The 17,649-nt window shown below is 37.1% G+C and overlaps 11 protein-coding genes across 11 annotated transcripts; 5 read left to right on the top strand and 6 right to left on the bottom strand.

Moving 5' to 3' along the window:
- Positions 1 to 32: 32 nt before the first annotated feature.
- On the top strand, positions 33 to 554 carry FDP41_003420 (uncharacterized protein; the record flags this gene model as incomplete). The annotated part of the gene is made up of 1 exon (XM_044706723.1): positions 33 to 554. The coding sequence occupies one exon, from the start codon at positions 33 to 35 to the stop codon at positions 552 to 554; it is 522 nt and encodes a 173-aa protein (XP_044562141.1).
- Positions 555 to 780: 226 nt separating this feature from the next.
- FDP41_003419 (uncharacterized protein) lies at positions 781 to 1,137 on the top strand (the record flags this gene model as incomplete). Its single annotated transcript, XM_044706721.1, has 1 exon — positions 781 to 1,137. One exon carries the CDS (start codon positions 781 to 783, stop codon positions 1,135 to 1,137), a length of 357 nt encoding a protein of 118 aa, XP_044562140.1.
- A 530-nt stretch (positions 1,138 to 1,667) lies between these two features.
- Positions 1,668 to 2,522, bottom strand: FDP41_003418 (uncharacterized protein; the record flags this gene model as incomplete). The annotated part of the gene is made up of 1 exon (XM_044706720.1): positions 1,668 to 2,522. The coding sequence occupies one exon, from the start codon at positions 2,520 to 2,522 to the stop codon at positions 1,668 to 1,670; it is 855 nt and encodes a 284-aa protein (XP_044562139.1).
- Positions 2,523 to 3,351: 829 nt separating this feature from the next.
- Positions 3,352 to 4,074, top strand: FDP41_003417 (uncharacterized protein; the record flags this gene model as incomplete). Its single annotated transcript, XM_044706719.1, has 1 exon — positions 3,352 to 4,074. The coding sequence occupies one exon, from the start codon at positions 3,352 to 3,354 to the stop codon at positions 4,072 to 4,074; it is 723 nt and encodes a 240-aa protein (XP_044562138.1).
- A 1,772-nt stretch (positions 4,075 to 5,846) lies between these two features.
- FDP41_003416 (uncharacterized protein) lies at positions 5,847 to 6,959 on the bottom strand (the record flags this gene model as incomplete). The annotated part of the gene is made up of 1 exon (XM_044706718.1): positions 5,847 to 6,959. One exon carries the CDS (start codon positions 6,957 to 6,959, stop codon positions 5,847 to 5,849), a length of 1,113 nt encoding a protein of 370 aa, XP_044562137.1.
- A 541-nt stretch (positions 6,960 to 7,500) lies between these two features.
- FDP41_003415 (uncharacterized protein) lies at positions 7,501 to 8,421 on the bottom strand (the record flags this gene model as incomplete). Its single annotated transcript, XM_044706717.1, has 1 exon — positions 7,501 to 8,421. The coding sequence occupies one exon, from the start codon at positions 8,419 to 8,421 to the stop codon at positions 7,501 to 7,503; it is 921 nt and encodes a 306-aa protein (XP_044562136.1).
- Positions 8,422 to 9,440: 1,019 nt separating this feature from the next.
- On the bottom strand, positions 9,441 to 11,470 carry FDP41_003414 (uncharacterized protein; the record flags this gene model as incomplete). Its single annotated transcript, XM_044706716.1, has 2 exons — positions 9,441 to 11,194; positions 11,323 to 11,470. 2 exons carry the CDS (start codon positions 11,468 to 11,470, stop codon positions 9,441 to 9,443), a joined length of 1,902 nt encoding a protein of 633 aa, XP_044562135.1.
- A 147-nt stretch (positions 11,471 to 11,617) lies between these two features.
- FDP41_003413 (uncharacterized protein) lies at positions 11,618 to 13,530 on the bottom strand (the record flags this gene model as incomplete). Its single annotated transcript, XM_044706715.1, has 2 exons — positions 11,618 to 13,230; positions 13,383 to 13,530. The coding sequence occupies 2 exons, from the start codon at positions 13,528 to 13,530 to the stop codon at positions 11,618 to 11,620; spliced, it is 1,761 nt and encodes a 586-aa protein (XP_044562134.1).
- A 170-nt stretch (positions 13,531 to 13,700) lies between these two features.
- FDP41_003412 (uncharacterized protein) lies at positions 13,701 to 14,415 on the top strand (the record flags this gene model as incomplete). The annotated part of the gene is made up of 2 exons (XM_044706714.1): positions 13,701 to 14,031; positions 14,216 to 14,415. 2 exons carry the CDS (start codon positions 13,701 to 13,703, stop codon positions 14,413 to 14,415), a joined length of 531 nt encoding a protein of 176 aa, XP_044562133.1.
- A 118-nt stretch (positions 14,416 to 14,533) lies between these two features.
- Positions 14,534 to 15,707, top strand: FDP41_003411 (uncharacterized protein; the record flags this gene model as incomplete). The annotated part of the gene is made up of 2 exons (XM_044706713.1): positions 14,534 to 14,563; positions 14,784 to 15,707. 2 exons carry the CDS (start codon positions 14,534 to 14,536, stop codon positions 15,705 to 15,707), a joined length of 954 nt encoding a protein of 317 aa, XP_044562132.1.
- Positions 15,708 to 15,887: 180 nt separating this feature from the next.
- On the bottom strand, positions 15,888 to 17,288 carry FDP41_003410 (uncharacterized protein; the record flags this gene model as incomplete). The annotated part of the gene is made up of 1 exon (XM_044706712.1): positions 15,888 to 17,288. One exon carries the CDS (start codon positions 17,286 to 17,288, stop codon positions 15,888 to 15,890), a length of 1,401 nt encoding a protein of 466 aa, XP_044562131.1.
- Positions 17,289 to 17,649: the final 361 nt, after the last annotated feature.

The following is a 17,649-nucleotide window of genomic DNA, read 5'->3' as shown; positions in this document are numbered from 1 at the left end:
TCAGTATTGGTTTACTCGTTTCACACCTAAGCATGCCTCCATTTAAGGGTCGATTAATTACCTTCCATGAGGATCCTCAACTCATCAATATCACATCGACCACTCTTCATGACAAAGTCCAAGAAATTATGCGTATGCCATGGGGTATGAGCACCAACTTTTACAAGGTGTTTGAAATGATTCTCAACGAGGCAAAGAAGAACAAACTTACTCAAGAAGAAATGCCAACCACGATTTATGTTATTAGTGACATGCAGTTTGATAGTGCAGCAGGATCAAGCATGGCTAACTTTGATTACATGAAGAATTTGTACAAGCAATCTGGTTATGACATTCCAAGAATTGTCTTTTGGAACGTGAATGGTAGTTCTAGAGATTTTGTCTCCAATGACGCCCATGAACAAGGAGTAGCCATGATTGGTGGATTCTCACCAAGCATCATGAAGGCAGTGTTGGAAGGTGAGGACTTTTCACCACTTGGCATCATGAAGAAGGCCATTGATGATAAGAGATATGAGAAGATCAGATTGGCCTCTTCACCTCAACAAGAGTAATTGGTTGTTCATGAAAATGCACAAAAAACAATAAAAAAAGAGAAAAATCAAAAATTCATATGTATTTTCGTTATAATTATTCGAGTTGAACCACAGACGACATAAATTTCGAAACGAAATCTAAATATCCTGGTTGAAAGTATTAAATTTAACGAATGTAAGGTATTCAACTTTGTTTTAAAGAATATTGCAGATCAAATTACTTGAACTTTCGCTTATAAAAAAAATGAGTTCATTTTCCTTGCCTTCAACATTCTCTGCCCAAGATTTGGGAACAACAGCCTTGCGATACAATCGCTCCGATGACGAAGATAATTTTCGATCAAATAATAATGAAATTAACAGACAAAAGTATGAAGATGATGATGAATCAAGAAGTGAAAGTGGAGGAAGTGAAATTAGCGAAGATGAATACGGAGGTGATATGATGAGAAGAAATGACATGTATCTTGGTCCTGAAGATGATGACGAAGAAATTGCAAATTTGGGGGTGTCAGCTTCAATGGCATCATCAATCAAAAAAAGAAAGCGAAGACTACGAAAATTAAAGGAAAAACGGGAGAGTGAAAAGAAAGAAGACTAATTGCACAGCTTTCTAGTGCGGATCATCCTCAATACGAAAGATATGAATGCTTCATTCGGAGTACATTTAAACCTGTAGTGAAAAGATTAATTAGTGGATCTTCCAATGTCACTGCAAACAAGCATGCAGAAATTATTATTGCAGGTGTTGCCAAAGTTTTTGTGGGAGAAATGGTAGAATTGGCAAAAGCAATACAGAAAGAATGGGGAGACAATTTGAATACACCCATCGAGCCTAAGCATTTGCGTGAAGCATACAGAAGATACAGAGAAAGCCAAAACAGAAAAAAGAAGTATGCATTTCGATAATTTTGAGGATGACGAACATCAAAAGTATGGCACAACCACCTTCTCTTGGAACATTTATTCTATGTAAATAATTATTTCCAGTTGATTTCAAGAAATTTCGATCAACAATTCAAATAATAATAATTCTTTGAACAAACTAAAATAAATTCCCTTTACATATCAAATTGTTTTATTTTTTTAGTTATTCATGATGATCGAACAATAACGACAACAAGACATAGTCTACAATTGCAAGTTGACAATAGCCTCAAGGCCAACTTTGCCCATGAGTTCTTCTCTGCTATGTTTCAAATTTACATCAATGAATACATTTTTAACTCGTTGAGCTAATACGAGAGTAGCGGCACAAGCCTTGACGGAGATGGTCTTCGAGCAACGGGCCAAATCGAGCAAATGGAAAGATTCCATTTCGATTGCTTTCACGCCCAATGTCTGCAATTTTCCTTCAATATATTCATTGTCATCATCAAAATTGTCATCTCTTCTTCCTTGACTACTGTAGAATGAATCTCCTGATGCATTTCTTCCACGATGGAATGGGAGCTCGAGTTGTTTGAATGCTTTTTCAAGTTCATCTTGAAAATGGGAATTGGACTTGACAGGAAGAGTAAAATTGTATGGTTGTACACCTTCAGTACTTTGTCCTTCAATCTTCAAAGTAAAATAATCAGGGTTACGATACACAGAAATTGAATCTTCTGCAATCACAAAATCACCAGTTTCAACAGATTCATCAGGCGTTCCGCAAGTACCCAATCTCAAAATGGCTACAGTTGAGCCGGCTGGAAAACAAAACAAAGCCTCTCTCATCATGAAATCCATCATTGGATATCCCATTCCAATGCCAATGATCGAAACTGGAGTTCCTTTATACTTGCCCGTTACTGTATAAAAGCCTCGAGCAGACTGATGGCGAGTAATCTCACAATCAGTATCCAAAAATTTAGCATACTTTTCAGCACGAGCAAGATCACCGACCGTTATAATCCTATTCGCAATCATTCCCTTGCCCAGGTCCAAGTGATAAGTACGTCCGTCATCGGTGACTGGAAAATTCGCAGAGTGAAGTTGTGGCATTTTTTGGTGTGTGTTTGGTTGTTGTTGGATGATGAGTGAGAGCAAAGCGGAGAAGGTTGTGTGAGAAGGAGAAGGATGATGAGCCAATGAATTCAAGATCAATTTGGGTGATGAGCCAATGAATTCAAGACCAATTTGGGTGTGAAATCTTCGATCGGAGCAAGCAACGTGGTGGTTTTCAACGGTTCAATAATAATAATTGTCTGGACAGACTAGTGGTGGATGTTGAAGGATGAAAGGATCATTGTTTTATACAGAACGATGAAATCTTTTTCTCAAGAGAATACTCGAGTTTCATTCTTTAATTTCGTTCGTTCTCTTCTTCAAACGAGAGTATGTAGTGTTTCGGAGTGAATCAAATTTCCTTCTCTCTCTCTTCAACAGAGGTTCTGCTGATTGAACAATTTTGTTCAACAACAATTCAACAAGACGATCCATGCTTTCTTCTAAGGATGAATCCAGGAAGCTGGATGAAGGCCCTCTCAGGACGTTTCATTGTCAATCACGTCCTCTCTTTTTTTTATTATTCTTAATAATTAAGAATGAAACAAGCCTTAAAATCTTGAGCAAATAATTAATTCATTCGAGAAGGTTAGATCGGCAGATGCAAACGTACTCAAGGAAAACAGTTCTGAGCTCTTTCTGATGTGGTGATTTCAGATGAAAAAGAAAAGTGCCTTCTCCGTACAATGACCCAGATCGTATCCTTCACCTGTCGCAACATCGTAAAAAAAAATTCGAATTTCCAAACAGCAAGGGCAAATAACAACAACAGCCTTTTCATCGTCGTCCTCTTCTTCACTGAGAGTCAGTCTCTTCAATTTTCCCGATGATGAACAACAAGCTTTCAGTGGTGATTTTCTTTTTGTTGTTGTTGTTGGTCATTAGTTTGACCACTTTACAACTTGTGGCAACTGTCAATGCTGAAGAAAATAACAACAACAACTCAAAATCCTCCTCCGCCACAACCACCACAACCACTACTTCTACGAAACGAATAACAACAACACGTCGTCATAGAAAACTATTTAAATCCACTCTCATTCGTCTCTTCAAAAAGTATGGAATTAATATTAAAAACAACAACAAATCGGTGGTGATGGTCTCTCAACAAGACGCTCAAGCCATTCGTTCTCATTTGAATCGAGTCGAAAAACGTTTGAGAAGACTTTTGAAACAAATGTCAAGAAAGTACAAGGAAATTCGAATTCGAGTGAAAAGTTTGCGTCGATCATTGATTGAAAAGAAACGAACTTATCGACGAGCAAGAATGATTTACAAAAAGTATATTGAAAAGAGTGAAAAAGTTATTACAGAACAAGTCACAGAGACATCTTCAGATGAAGAGAACAAGACATTACGAGAAGCTGAGACTAAACTCGCTCAGTTCAAGGAATTGTTGAAGAATGAAAGGTTGAACTTTAAGAGATTGAAGGAGTCATGGAAGAAGGCCAGAGAATTGAGAAAGAAACATAATGCCAAGATCAAGGCTCAATTTAATGTCATTAATCAATTGAGAAGTTTGATTTCTCACACAGCTTCTGACAATTAAAATTCTAGTCACTTGCTGACAACTGACATTCGCACGAGATTGTATCGATCAAGAATAACATTTAAGAGTACCTGTGTGAAAGAATTGATCTTGAAATTAAACGAATCACCGTTTAGATCACAATTTTGTAACTTATTAAATTCAACAATGAGTGTGTGAATCACAAGTACCAAAGGTCTTTTAAAAGAACATTTCAACATCTATCATGTTGATGTTGTTTCTGCTGAGTAGACATCTATTCACTTTCAAGGAGCCTCATGGTAACTTTAAAAGTTTAATATTGGGTATTCAACCGGTCAGAGATCTTTGACAATCATGACTGGAGTGCAGATCATCTCTATAGTGTTAAGGTGAAAATTAAACGAAGGTTTTCTCTTTCTTGAAGATGGACGGGATGCATGTCAGGAATATGGTTATGAAGAAATTCAATCAGTCCCTTTATTAAATGGTTTCGAAATGGATTGTGAAATGAAATGAAGAAATTTGGTTTCTTGAAATGTCATTATAGAATCACCCAAGTGGAATGTTTGAAGTAAGCATTCGGAATTGACATCGTTCAACAAAATATAAGTTCGAAAGAAGATTCAACTTGGAGAGTCTTGCTTCATGAACGTGAATGTGAAACCTTCGTCAAAGATCGATAAATGGTCATGCATCATTGATGGCTCTGGATCCAACAAGTGTCTCTCGTAATCAAAAAAAAGAAAGAACGAACATCAATATGAAGTCTTTGATGATGACGTTCCTCTTGTCGTCACGCCCTTTATGATTTCGAAACTTCGCAAAGGGCGTGTAAAGAGTGCCTCAATGGTTTATGATGAGATAATGAAAGAATGAAAAGATCTTGAGAAGGGAGCTAACAGCAACGAAACCCCACCACCAAATGTTTTTGCTTTTTAGAGCCCATTTTCAAGAAGGGTTAAATTCTTGAGAGAACTGTCAAAGAGAGAGTGAATTTTTGAGCTTTTCAATAAATAAAAATCTCTTTTTCGATCATTGATATTTAATATTCAAAAAAGTATGCGGTATGAACTGAGAGTGAAAAGAAATCTTTCTAATTCTTGTTGGTAATATTATCAAGAGATGGTGATTATCCAAGTGTGAGGAGAGAATGATAATCATCGATAACCTTCAAAAAAGATCTCTCCGTATTTTGAACAACCATTCGAATGAAAAATTATTAGCTCCCATGCCGGGAATCGAACCCGGACCTCCTGGGTGAAAGCCAGGTATCCTAACCATTGGACTACACGGGATTACATTTGTAATGTTTGAATTTCACTGAAGACTGTTATCATAGAATTATTGTCGATCTTGTCCTAACTGTCAAGACGTCCCTAAGTAAAATTCAAATAGAAAAAGGTTTGTTTGTTTAATTTCATAAACACTTTTAAATTCAATAGTTAAGATTTTTAAAATTCATGACCATGAGCCTGGAAATAGTGAATAAGGCTCATGGTCATGTTTCGAGAATAATACTCCTGATTGTTGGAGAGACATTTTGTTTTTGTGAAAGAATCGTCCACAAGCTCGCCAGGAGGGATTGATTTTCAGTGACGACCAGAAATGATTACGAAATGTTTTGATAAAGAGGTAAAAATAATTTGTAGATTACAAAAGTAATTTGATTGAGATCAGTAATTAGATTATAATACCTTTAAAGTAATGTCATTCTTCCTTGTAGTATATATGACTCATGGCCTATTAATAAAAAATTCATGTTTTTTATAACGTAGTCTCGTTGAAAGGTCAGATCAAAAGCTGAAATTTTTCTAATCGTCATAGTCGTCATCATCCTCAGAATCTGAATCCAACACAAGCAAGGTATGTTGAGGTTGTGGTGGTTTAGGTGTGGCCTCTTGAATAGAGGTTGAAAAACCCTTTCCACTTTGATCCTCTTGTTTTGTCTCACTTTCTTCTTGCACACTCGAACTAGAGACAATCTTAATATTCTTTTCATTATTCTCTGATGCCTCTCGTTCCATCTGTTCACTCTTCGTGATGAATCTTCCTTGTTCTTCAACATTTTGTCCAAAGAATTTACCAATCACTTCAATTTCTTCCTCAATCAATTCATATTCATCATCACCATCGAGATGATCCGTCTCAGCGGCTGGCTGTACAATTTCTCCAGTACCAATTCTTCGATAGGCACCTACGGTATCATCAAAGAAGAGATCACTGGCAACTTTCTCAGCCATTTCCTTGCTATAAGTCTCTTCCATCTGAGATAATTCCATATATTGTTTCAAAGATTGTCGCTGTTGATATTTAGATCGAATATATTTCTCAATCTCGGGATGAACACAAATCCACAAACTCAACAAGATCAAAGCCACCGGAATGGCAATCAATCCATTCAATCTCGGATCATATTCCAACACAACAGCATTCACATCCGAACTCGAATAAAAGCACTCAAATTTCTGTCCTACCCGATACGACTGATAAAACTCATTCCGTATGGCCGAAGAGAGTACATAACCAGCCTCTCTCGTATTCCACCACGAATCGGCAGAGGGTCCATACAGCGTCGATACAATTTCTTGTTTCGAGTTTCCACTTATTGCCGTATTGACCGTATAACTCACCGTAAATTCTGCTCGAAATTTACGGAAAGTCGCCTTCTCATCGGAACCAATGAACGAGGCATTCAACGACTTGGAAAGCAACGTACATTCGGTGGAGATGGGAGCGAATTGCCACATGGGCACCAAAAAGGCAATGATGAAGGCAATACTCACCAAAGAGAAGAGAAGAAAGATACAGGAACAGACGTGATTGGAGTGAATATAGTCGTACCAACGTTTTTTGGTTTCGTCATGAATGGTTGTGGTGGTTTTCATGAAGGAATTGGAGTGATTGTTGTTGTTGTCTTCATCCATTTTCGAAAATTATTGTTGAGGTTGCGGAAAGAGTGACTTGAAATCAGAAGTGTCAATAAATGTTAGAGGTTGTGTTGTGGTGCTTTGATGATGTGGTTTTGATGTAGATCAAGACAGTTTGCCTGTTGTTAAAGTTGGCTTCAAACACAAGTCCCACAAAGACAACTTGTATTTTTTTGTTTTTGGGAACTGACAGGTGACAGCCGTCTCTGTTGCACCTTCGTACTCGCAAAATTTGACGCACAATTTCATTTCAGTGTCTTGTACCACACACCTTATGCTTGCCAAGCATGTATTTATTGGTTGAATAATCTGTTGTCCATATGGTTGTTCTTTCGAAAGAGTAATCAATTATTCTGGGTGAGTCTTGTGGCAAAAACTGTTGCAATTATTATTGTTGGTAACCTAGCAATCGAATAATTAGCTCAGTAGTAGTCAATTCACATCTCGATTAGTGAATGTTTCGGGTCAAATAAATAATTTCGTTCAAGTAATCTCCATGAAGAAGGCAATGAAGTGACGCCTTCAAGACCAATTTTTTCTACTTTTTCTTTGCTACTGTTTTTTCTTTCTCGATTGTGCTCTTGAGTAATAATTGTAATTGTTCTACAATTTCTAAAATCTCATTGTCCAAATCCTCTGTAATTCCAATAGCGTCTTGCTCATACACGTCAGTGAAAATGGCACACGTTATGTCTGTCTTTACAAAAATACTGCAAATAAGTGTGGGAGAACCAACTGAACAATTCGACATCGATGTGGGCGTCAAAACTCCACCATTGTTGCTAATACAACTGATATTATTACTTCCTCCAGGTAAAAGACCACTACATCCCCGTATGTGATAAATTCCTTGATTAATAAATTGCTGGGTCTCATCTTCTGAAAAAAGTTTTACAAAATTTTCTACGCTTTCCAAATATTGTCGAAGTCTCTGTGCTAGGTCTTCAACTGATCCTACCACAAAGCCAATACCCATATTAGGGGGTCCGTCTGTTGTTGGTGAATGTGATGACTGGCTCGTGGAAGTGGTAAGATGGGAGGCAGATACTCCAATTTGTGATGTTAAATTTGTTGCAGACATGGTGTCTTTGGGTGAGTATGCAACCAAACTTGGATTTGAACCATGTTGTGTTTTTTTAATTGGAGAGATGATGGGAGGTGGAGATCCAGAGCCATTCGATGCTGAATGTTGATGATTAACAATTGCAATAGGTTGTGTAGGAGTGGTATTGATCGGTGTTCCATTTTGGTTGTTGGAAGAGAAGGAAGGGGATGAATTCATTGTTTGATTGTTGGAAAGTAGGATTTTGGGATCATGATAAAAGATGGTGTGGGTGTAATTAGACATGATGACCGTTTTGAACTGTTGATTCTTGTAGATATCGCGTAATTGCTCCACCTTGGTTTCAATTTGAGAGACCAGTTTTGGGCTCACTCCGTTACTTCTCTGGCAAACCATTTCAATGTTTTGAATAGTTATATTTGTTGATGGTTTTGTTGTAATATCCAGGATATTACACCCGTTGGAAAAAATCGGCAATAATTTCAATTTACAAGTGTAACAGCCTGTTCCAATAATAACGGGTAATGATGGGATGTTGATGTATAGCGTGGATGATGATTTTGAGTAAAAGAAGCACAGAATCCCAAAAGATTGATTGCTCCACGGATGGGAGTGAGCACAGGGCTGTTGTTGTTGTCCGAAGCTTCTGAAGAAGAAGTACGGTTTTTTAGAATTTTTTAACTGTGCGATGATTCAGCAACGGTTGTCTTTCAAAACAAGAAAAGCCTTTCTTTGATGATTTCGAGAGACAATTTGAATCCTTCTTGAAGTGAAGTGAGAAATGAAAGGTTCAAGTGAATATATCGATATCATGACCTTCTGTGAATCCATGAACGAGTTTGTTAGTGGTGAATCTTTCCGTTATGAGACATCATTCGTTGTATTAAAAAATGAAAGGATGAACATGACGATCATCGTTGTTGTTTTTTGCTTTCGTAATGAATTGGCTTCAGAAGATGATACAGAGTAGAATTGTCTCGGAAAGGAATGGCGATGAATATGCTTTCTTCGGAATTTAATACTTGAAAACTGTACTTTCATATGATGAAAATTGTGTTTTGCCAAGCCTGATACTTGTTATTGGGTTCTTTCTGACCATGGGTGAGAATGAAGAATGTACACGCTAATCTTCTCACTGAGAAAGTACAATTAATATCAATTTTGTGTTTCTTTGCGATAATTTTGTTCTGTATCATCGTCATGCATCCACTTTTGACGTCCTTTAAATTGGAAAGTATCTGCATCGCACGTGTCTAAGCATATGCAAATACTTTGCAGTCTAAGAGCCGCCAAAAGATTCTTGAAAGTAACTTGATTTTCACAAACGCTGAAGAGAATGAACTGCCAATTGAATTGATGGTTGAAAATTGATGAAGTAATTAGATTGGTGTGAATTCAAGTCATTTTGGAACACTTTATTTCTTCTTTTTCTTTGAGCCCTTCTTGTTGGAAGACTTGCTAAAGTCGTAGTCATCAGATTCATCCTTTTTAGAGAGTACTTTCCTGGTAGAGTTTTTCACAAGACAGCCTGACTTGCCATCAAACGAAAATTGACCCATGACACTCAAATCAACGCCAAGCCAAGCATAATTCTTTGCTTTTTTGCTTTCAAATGCACTTGGATCATTCACTTGGAAGATCTTATTTTGTAAGAATATTTTGAAGCATTCAAAAGCAACTTGTTTTTGGTTCTCTAATTGTTGTTCTGCTGAGAGATCTGAGGCGCTGCCAGGATGAATAGGTGCAAATTTCATGTTCCTCGTGTCAAATAATGTTTGGTTTGTAGAAGATGAGGAAGCTGCTTGTTGAGAAACTGCTTCTTCAACGACGGAGGACTTCTTTGATGAAATTTCTGAAGCTTGTGTTGGCAGACTTGCTGATTGTGAGGGCAATAACATTTGTTCTCTCTTTTCTTCGTCCTCCTCTTCTGCATCACTCACTACATCATGAGTAGCTTCTTGTTCAGCATCTTCAACTTCTTCCTCTTGCAGAACGCTCCAAAAATTGCCTCTATTGGGATTGTGAGAGAAATTGTTGTCATGCCTTTCTTCTTCTCGTTCTTCCTTGTCACTTGATTTTGTGGATGAATTTGAGGACGACGAAGAAGAATTGGCCAACTTGGAAATCATATCCTTCACAAAATCTCCAGTGGGAGTATTGGCCACTTTTCCGCTCAGAACACGACTTGCCAACGACTCATTGCCAACTCCTTTTTGTGACATTTGGATAGCTTTTAAAAGAATTGGCCATGCTTCTCCCTCAAATTTCTCCAACGTTCTTGCCTCGATCTCAATTCGATATTTTGAAATGGACTGTCTCATTTCAGAGGTCCAATACACTCCACTAATAATGTCATCAATCACATCATTCATAATTGCCTTAATAAGATGTCGTTCTCTAATTTTTTCTGCAGATAATGCCACAGCTGCACCACCACTTGATTCACTGCCTCCACCTGAAATTCCATGAAAACACATGTAATATTTTGTCTTGACCTTGTAAAAATCACCATCTTCAAATCGAATGACATATCCTTCGACTCCTTTTTGTTCGTAAATTTCAGATAATAATTTGTGAGGTTCATCAGTTCCCTGTGGGAAATCTTTCCACAAGCTCACTAAATTCACAACCTTTTCCCAATCTGGATGTTTTTGTAAAAGATCCTTCATTTTTGAATATGAGAGATACTGTCCAGTTTCATTATGTCGAATTGCAAGCAATGTTAATTTCTCTTCCAAATACTTGATCACAATAATATTTTGAGGGCTTATATATTCAAATAGACATGTCATTCCATGATCAAGACAATGCTTGCAAAAATCTAGAAATTGTTTTCTTAATCCTTTGTGTTGTAAATTCTTATCAATATATCCTTGAACTTGATTTTTAGCCATAGCTGTCAATCCAAGCATTGTAGTGAAAGCAATATTTGAGACATCTTTGGTTTTCTTTTTTGTGTAAATTGGAGCCACAAGAGAGCCATCCATTTTCTCAATCACCACGAAAGGTCTCTTCCAATTAATACGATCCACATTACTTTCCGGTTTTTCATTAATATTGAAGAATTTGTGAAATTTTCGACAGATGAGTTTATCATTTTCTGCATCAAAAACAATTCCGCGACATTCACGACGAAGGAGATGAATAGTTCGTTCCCTGTCACTTAAATCTGTAGTATTAATAAAATTATTATTTTGAAAACAGTCAATGATAGTAGTACATTGTCATGATTGTGATTAAAAGATATTCAAGTTGGCTCGTGATGATATTAATGATTTCAACACATCATTCACGTACTATTCATTTCGGTGAGATCGACAAACGTATTTTCAACTATACTCTTGTATTTTATAAATCGGAAGCCTTCGTCAATCTGAGTGACAAACTCTTTTCTTCCTGCAATACAATCTTTCACATCGGAATAGGATTTAATGATTGGAAACATGATGCTGCTTGAAAGTGATCTCTAGTCGACGTATTTTTTTCATTATTTTTAGATCTTGTTGAGGTAGTGATTCATTTCGTAAATTGAAATGCCTCAGAATCAATTTGAGAAATGATCTTTGAAAGAGACCGACAGCAACAATTCATTTCACACAACGACGGGAAAAGAGTCCTTGAATTTGTTCAACACAATCTCGTCCAGTATTTGAAAGTTATTTTCTTTGGGAGGAATGGTGCCAAGTCGAATCATTTCTTGCAAGCAATTCAGTGCCGAGATGGTTCGTTCTTCATTAGGTAAGCATCTAAATTTCACATAGAAATGCAAGCGATACCCAATTGGTAAAAAATCAATGACTTCGCTGTCAAGACCTACTTTTGCTTTTTCAGAAATGGTAGAAATTTTAGCAGCTCGTTGTTCCTGTTCGTCCCTTTTCTTCCATTCTTCTCTCCTTCTTTGTTCGTCAATCTGTTTTTTAGCTCTCTTTTTCACACTTTCTTTTTGATCCACCAAGTCTTTCAGGTAAAATTTTAATTCGTGAGCTAGCTGAATCCATGATGATCGTTGAAGTGGTTTTTTCTCCTCTTGTTTTTTGTCATTAGTGTTTGATAATGTTAATAAATAATTCTGAACATGTTTAAATGAAGCTGAGGTATCTAACATGATTTGAGGATAGAGCGAGTGTGTTCTGAATGTTTCCATTTCCTTGTTGGCACAAATATCCATATACTCTGGTCGTATCTTTCCAGAATTGTTGTAAATCTGTTTTTCTAGAGTGAGATCTTTTAATGCTGTATGAAGTAAAATGAGTGAGTCTCCTGGTGCTGTTGGAATAAACATTCTTTCTTGTGAAAACAATGAAATATCAATAAATTCTTCATCGATTTCTTTCGGGTGGAGCCAGTGTGAAATCGCCAGGCCAATCATTTTTCGAATTTGATGGTACAAAAATCCACTAGCTGTAACCTTAATAACAATTCCTCGTAGAGTTTCAACTGTTGATAGAGGTGGAGTTGAAGAAGAGTACAACTTGAAATGTGGCACTGAGAGAGTGTGAGGCTTTGCATGACATTGCAGAACTGTTCTGTAAAATTGTCGTCCGAATGAATCTGACAGAGATAAATCTTGAAATAGCTCATCATCTTGATCCTCTTCGTCTTCTGCTTTGATTGAGTTGTTCGACTGTGTCGATGACGTGCTTGTGAAATTTTGAAAATTTCTGAATCCCTCCATCTTTGAAAAAACAGTGTTAAATCTCGTGCAAATTTGTTCCAAGTTAATTTCAGGAAGCTGTGATTGGACACCCCTTCTTTGTGCATTTGATTGCTTTGTGTTTGCTGGCAAGGTTTGATTTTTTCGACAAACTTCATACATGGCCTTTAGACAATATTGAGGAATAAAGTACTCATAAGTTCTCCACATTCCAAGTTGTCTGCAATTAAATTCGTCGTTATCCTCTAAAACATCCATGTAAAATATTTGTAGAATATCGTCTGATGAAAATGAATTATTGAGCTCGCTCCTCCAGTCCGAAAGCTTCGCCTTAATATTAGGAGCAGTTGGTGGAATTTTGCAAGAAAAGAAATTTGCAATAGCGTGTACTCCTTTATCAGTTCTACTTGATGCGTTCCATTCCATAGTACTATGAAGTTTTGTGTAAAATTCTTGTTTTTTTCCATAATCACTTTCTTGTTGTCTTGACAGTGATTTAACTCCTAACATTCCAACTTGATGCATGTGTTTCAACAATTTTCCTTCAATGGCTATAAAAGAATTTAAAAAAGAAATAAAATTATTTTGTGGTTTACGTTTGTTGCAAATTCATATCCCAATAGACAGGCAAGTATCCATCATCATCATGGCATAATTCCCACAACACTCTTACAAATTGTTTAATTAGTAACTTTTAACATACTCTTCTCAACAGAAACATTTCTTTGAAATTGAGATCCACTCACTCCACTTCCACTGTACCCAACACACATCAAGAGCCTTTTCCATCGTTCATTGTTTCCGAAGCTTGTCATTTGGTGTTGTTGTTTCAGGGCTTTTTGCAGCACCATTTTTTTTTCTTTAAATTTGATTTTCTTTAAATTTGATGAAAGACTTGCAGAACATGTTCTCTTCCGTGTAAAGGTATCCATTCAATTAATTGCTCGTTTGATATCTCATTGCAATTTCATTGAGTCCATTAGTGAATGGAAGGATGTGTGTTGTCGACATGTTCAAAAAAATGCAAAGTAAAAAGGATTGGAAAATTACCTTGCTGCCATCTCCTGCTTCGGATGCACAAAAACCGTTCAATTATGTGAGCGGAGCTGAGTCTATCACTTCTACCTCATCAACTGCTAGCGCGTCATCTTCAACATTATCGGAAAAGAAACAACAACAACTCGATCTTAAACAAAAGAAATGTTGGGAGTTTGCAACAAGCCCATTCCGTAATTTATTTATGAACGCTTTTCTGTTGTGGATGATCGGAAATCAAATTAATATTTTCCCTATAATATTTACAGTGATGGCTATCATCAATCCAGTGAAAGCAATTTTAGGTGTTGGACAAGGTACGTGAAAATTGTTGCAATTCGAAAAAGAATTGCGGATCCATTTGGTCAAATTATTGAAAAATGTACTCGACTATATGGTAATGATGATTGGAATTTCATATTAATAATTATTATCACACTGTTGCGTGATTGGAATCATCCGAATTTTAACTTCATTCGCATCATCATGTTCGCAAAATAGCCTTCCAAACTTTTGACTCAGAAGATGGAGGTAAAATCAATACACTCCTTCCAAAAGTTGTTTACATTCTTCTTCAGTGTGTAGCTCTCGGAATGTCAATGGTGAAATTATATTTCATGGGATTGTTGCCAAATGAATCGGATTGGGCTCACACCACACCTCTTCATCCTACGGAATTTGTTGTATCACTCAATAATTAATTAATACTAAAGAACATTGAATGACGAATAGATCTTATCATCCAATAATAAATCAATAGTTTCTTAACCTCACAAAGCAAGGAATGATTATGATCAACTATAATAAATTAAAAAAAAAATGAAAAAGAAAGTCTTGTTGATGGGAAAGGTTGGTTGATTTCTTCTTTGAATTTCTACAAGTTTTCCATCAACTGACATATTCATCGTTGCGGAATTGTTTTTTAATGTCTTGTCCCATTCCCGTTTGTCGGTGGTTGTAATTATATTACTACCACTACTCTTTCTGATCCGAACTGAAATACTATTTATAATCCAAAATAATAATAATTTATTTCGTGGTGATGCATCATTGAATACACAACCACTAGAGTGGAAGTGGTAAAACCTCCATGCGTTCGATCATCTTTGCCAATTACATTGCTCGTGATACGATGCGTCTTGGAGCTACAATCGACGTAGAACACAGTCACGTAAAATTTCTTGGAAATCTCGTGTTGAATTTGTGGGATTGTGGAGGACAGGAAGCTTTTATGGAAACTTATTTAGAATCACAGAGAGATCACATTTTCCGTAATGTCGAAGTGCTAATTTATGTTTTTGACATTGAGAGCAAGGAATTGACAAAAGACTTGGCATACTATCACGACTGTTTGGAGGCCATCATGCAAAATTCCAAGAATGCTAAAATATTTTGCCTCATTCACAAAATGGATTTAGTTCCTGAGGATCAACGTGACAAAATATTCCGTAAAAAAGAGCAAGAATTGAAACAATTGTCTGCTCCAATGAAGATTACATGTTTCCGTACTTCAATTTGGGATGAGACACTTTACAAGGCATGGAGCACCATCGTCTATAGTTTAATACCAAACATTCAGAGCATTGAGGCCAATTTGGATAACTTTACCAAGATTTGTGGAGCTGATGAAGTAGTGTTGTTTGAAAGGGCAACATTCCTCGTCATTTCACATAGCACGAGTAACGAACATCCAGATGTACACCGTTTTGAAAAAATTTCTAACATTATTAAGCAATTCAAATTGAGCTGCTCCAAAGCTCAGTCCCAATTCCAAAGCATGGAGGTGAAGAATTCTCAATTCTCTGCATACATTGAAGGATTCACACCAAACACATATATCATGGTAATTTTGAGCGATACATCTATCCAAAGCGAGGCTGTTCATATGAATATACGAGTAGCAAAAAAGCACTTTGAAAAGTATCTCAAAATATCTACAGCAAGTGAAGGTGGAGCAGGAGGTGCCTATGATCCATCTTCAAACGTTTTATAAATAGAAACGTGATAAACAACTCTCACTTTTTTCGCAACCTTGTATGAACGAATAGTGATTCTAGTGATTCAGACTGTCATTTTATATGAAACCAAATGGAAATTTGAATGTATGTACATCTTTGTATATTTATTTCACTTTAATTCTTCAGAAATATTATTTCTATTTGCACAAATGTATTCATCGACATTCCTTGGGGTTCAAATATTTGTCTCCTTGAATTTCAAGCATTTCTTGTCTAACACGCCACCTGTGACTCTTTTGTTGATTTTGCTGGTTTTTAAGGAAGGTGTCATTCTTCCAAACTGAGTTCAGTTCTCTCCATCGAGACACTGGATCATTCACCTTCTTTCTGTACGACACTGGCTTTTTAACATTGGTTTTGAATGGAAGGGGCCTAGAAATTGACTGAGAGGTTGAGACCGATGTTACGGATGATCTTACCATGCTAGACCTATTGCCACTTGGAGATTCTTTTGAAGTATCCTTAGTGGGCGTTCTTAACTGAGGTTCTGTTGGTGGGGTTTTTACAGGAGGAGCTGTCTTGGGTCTACTCATTGGAAGACTTGGAGGAGTGTAGTTTGCCGATTCCAATGGTTTAAATTTGATTTTTGAGGATGGTGAGTCGTATTCTCTAGATATCCTATTGGGAGGACTGTGATAATCATCCACTTGTTGGCTTTGCCTTATTGGAGATTTAATGGTCTCAACTTTTGGTGTAACCAAATTCCTAGAATCTCTGTGTTGGGATTTGATTTTTTGAAAGTCTTTCAGCGATGCGTAGTGGTTGTTGTAGTAAGCAGTGGTGTCATAACCTTCGTCTTCTGTGACACTAGGGCTATCCCTTTGCATGGATACGTTCCTGGCTGGAGAATCAGTTTGCATTTTGGGGGTGTTATATTGTTTTGCACCACTGGGACTATGTAGCTGAGGTGATTCATATTTCTGGTATGGTTGTTGTTGTTTTTTTGATGGAGTGCCTCGTGTTGTAATATCATCATCATTTAAAACAGGTGGTTTAAATACTGGAATGAACGCCTCTTCATCTTGCTCCTCTTGCAAGGACTCTTCTTTATCAGAATGTTGATTTTCTTCTTCATAATTCTCTTCTTCTTCTTCCTCCGCAACGTTATCGATTTTCACCTGGTCTTCATCGTCGCGAGAAAATATTGAAGAAGAATTGCGAGAGGTGCAAGGCTCTTCGGGGAGAACCTCAATGTTTTGATTTCTCAGCTCGGCAATGAAATCTTGAACCACATCCTCAGGAACATTTGTGTATCCGAGTCTTTCAAGCTGAGCAATTAAATCTCCACGAGTCATCTTGATTTGCTGAGCAGAGCCCTCTCCGCTCTGCTTCTTGGGAGTTTCTATTGGAAGCGGTTCAGTCTTTGCTGAAGTTGTATCATACTCCTCTTCATCTTCGTACGTTCCGTCCTCATCATCATCCTCTTCTTCGCTTTGGATGGAATACTCATAATCCTCATCATTCATGAGAAAGGAGTGTTCATCCTTGGTTTCCAATTCTTCATTTTCCTCTTCTTCGTAATCATCAACACTGTAGACTGCATAAGATCGAGACATTTTTTGTTTGAACAAAATTGTACTTTGGGCGCCAAAAGTTGGCGCAAAAGTTTTCATTCAACAAACCATTCATGTAACTCTTTTCTTGAGTTTTCTCAGACATTGACAGATTGTTGGAAGAGATGAAGAATTACACAGCGTGATCGTGTCACTCGTCTCCATCAACCAACAAAAAAAACAAACACCAACACTGAACACACGAATATTCGTGGAATGTACCTTCATCACTGTGACGATTGTCGTGAGGACCATCAACTCACCATTGTCCAACTTGTACTCGCCACTTTTGTGATTATCATTCCAAAATCCATCCCAGAAAACACAAGGATCACCCACTTGTTCCAATTTCCTCGTCATTGCC

Source organism: Naegleria fowleri (genome assembly GCF_008403515.1).
Source record: "Naegleria fowleri strain ATCC 30894 chromosome Unknown tig34, whole genome shotgun sequence".
NCBI lineage: Eukaryota > Heterolobosea > Eutetramitea > Acrasida > Naegleriidae > Naegleria > Naegleria fowleri.
Note: the sequence above shows the minus strand (reverse complement) of the source record. Positions and strands in the feature narration are given on the sequence as shown.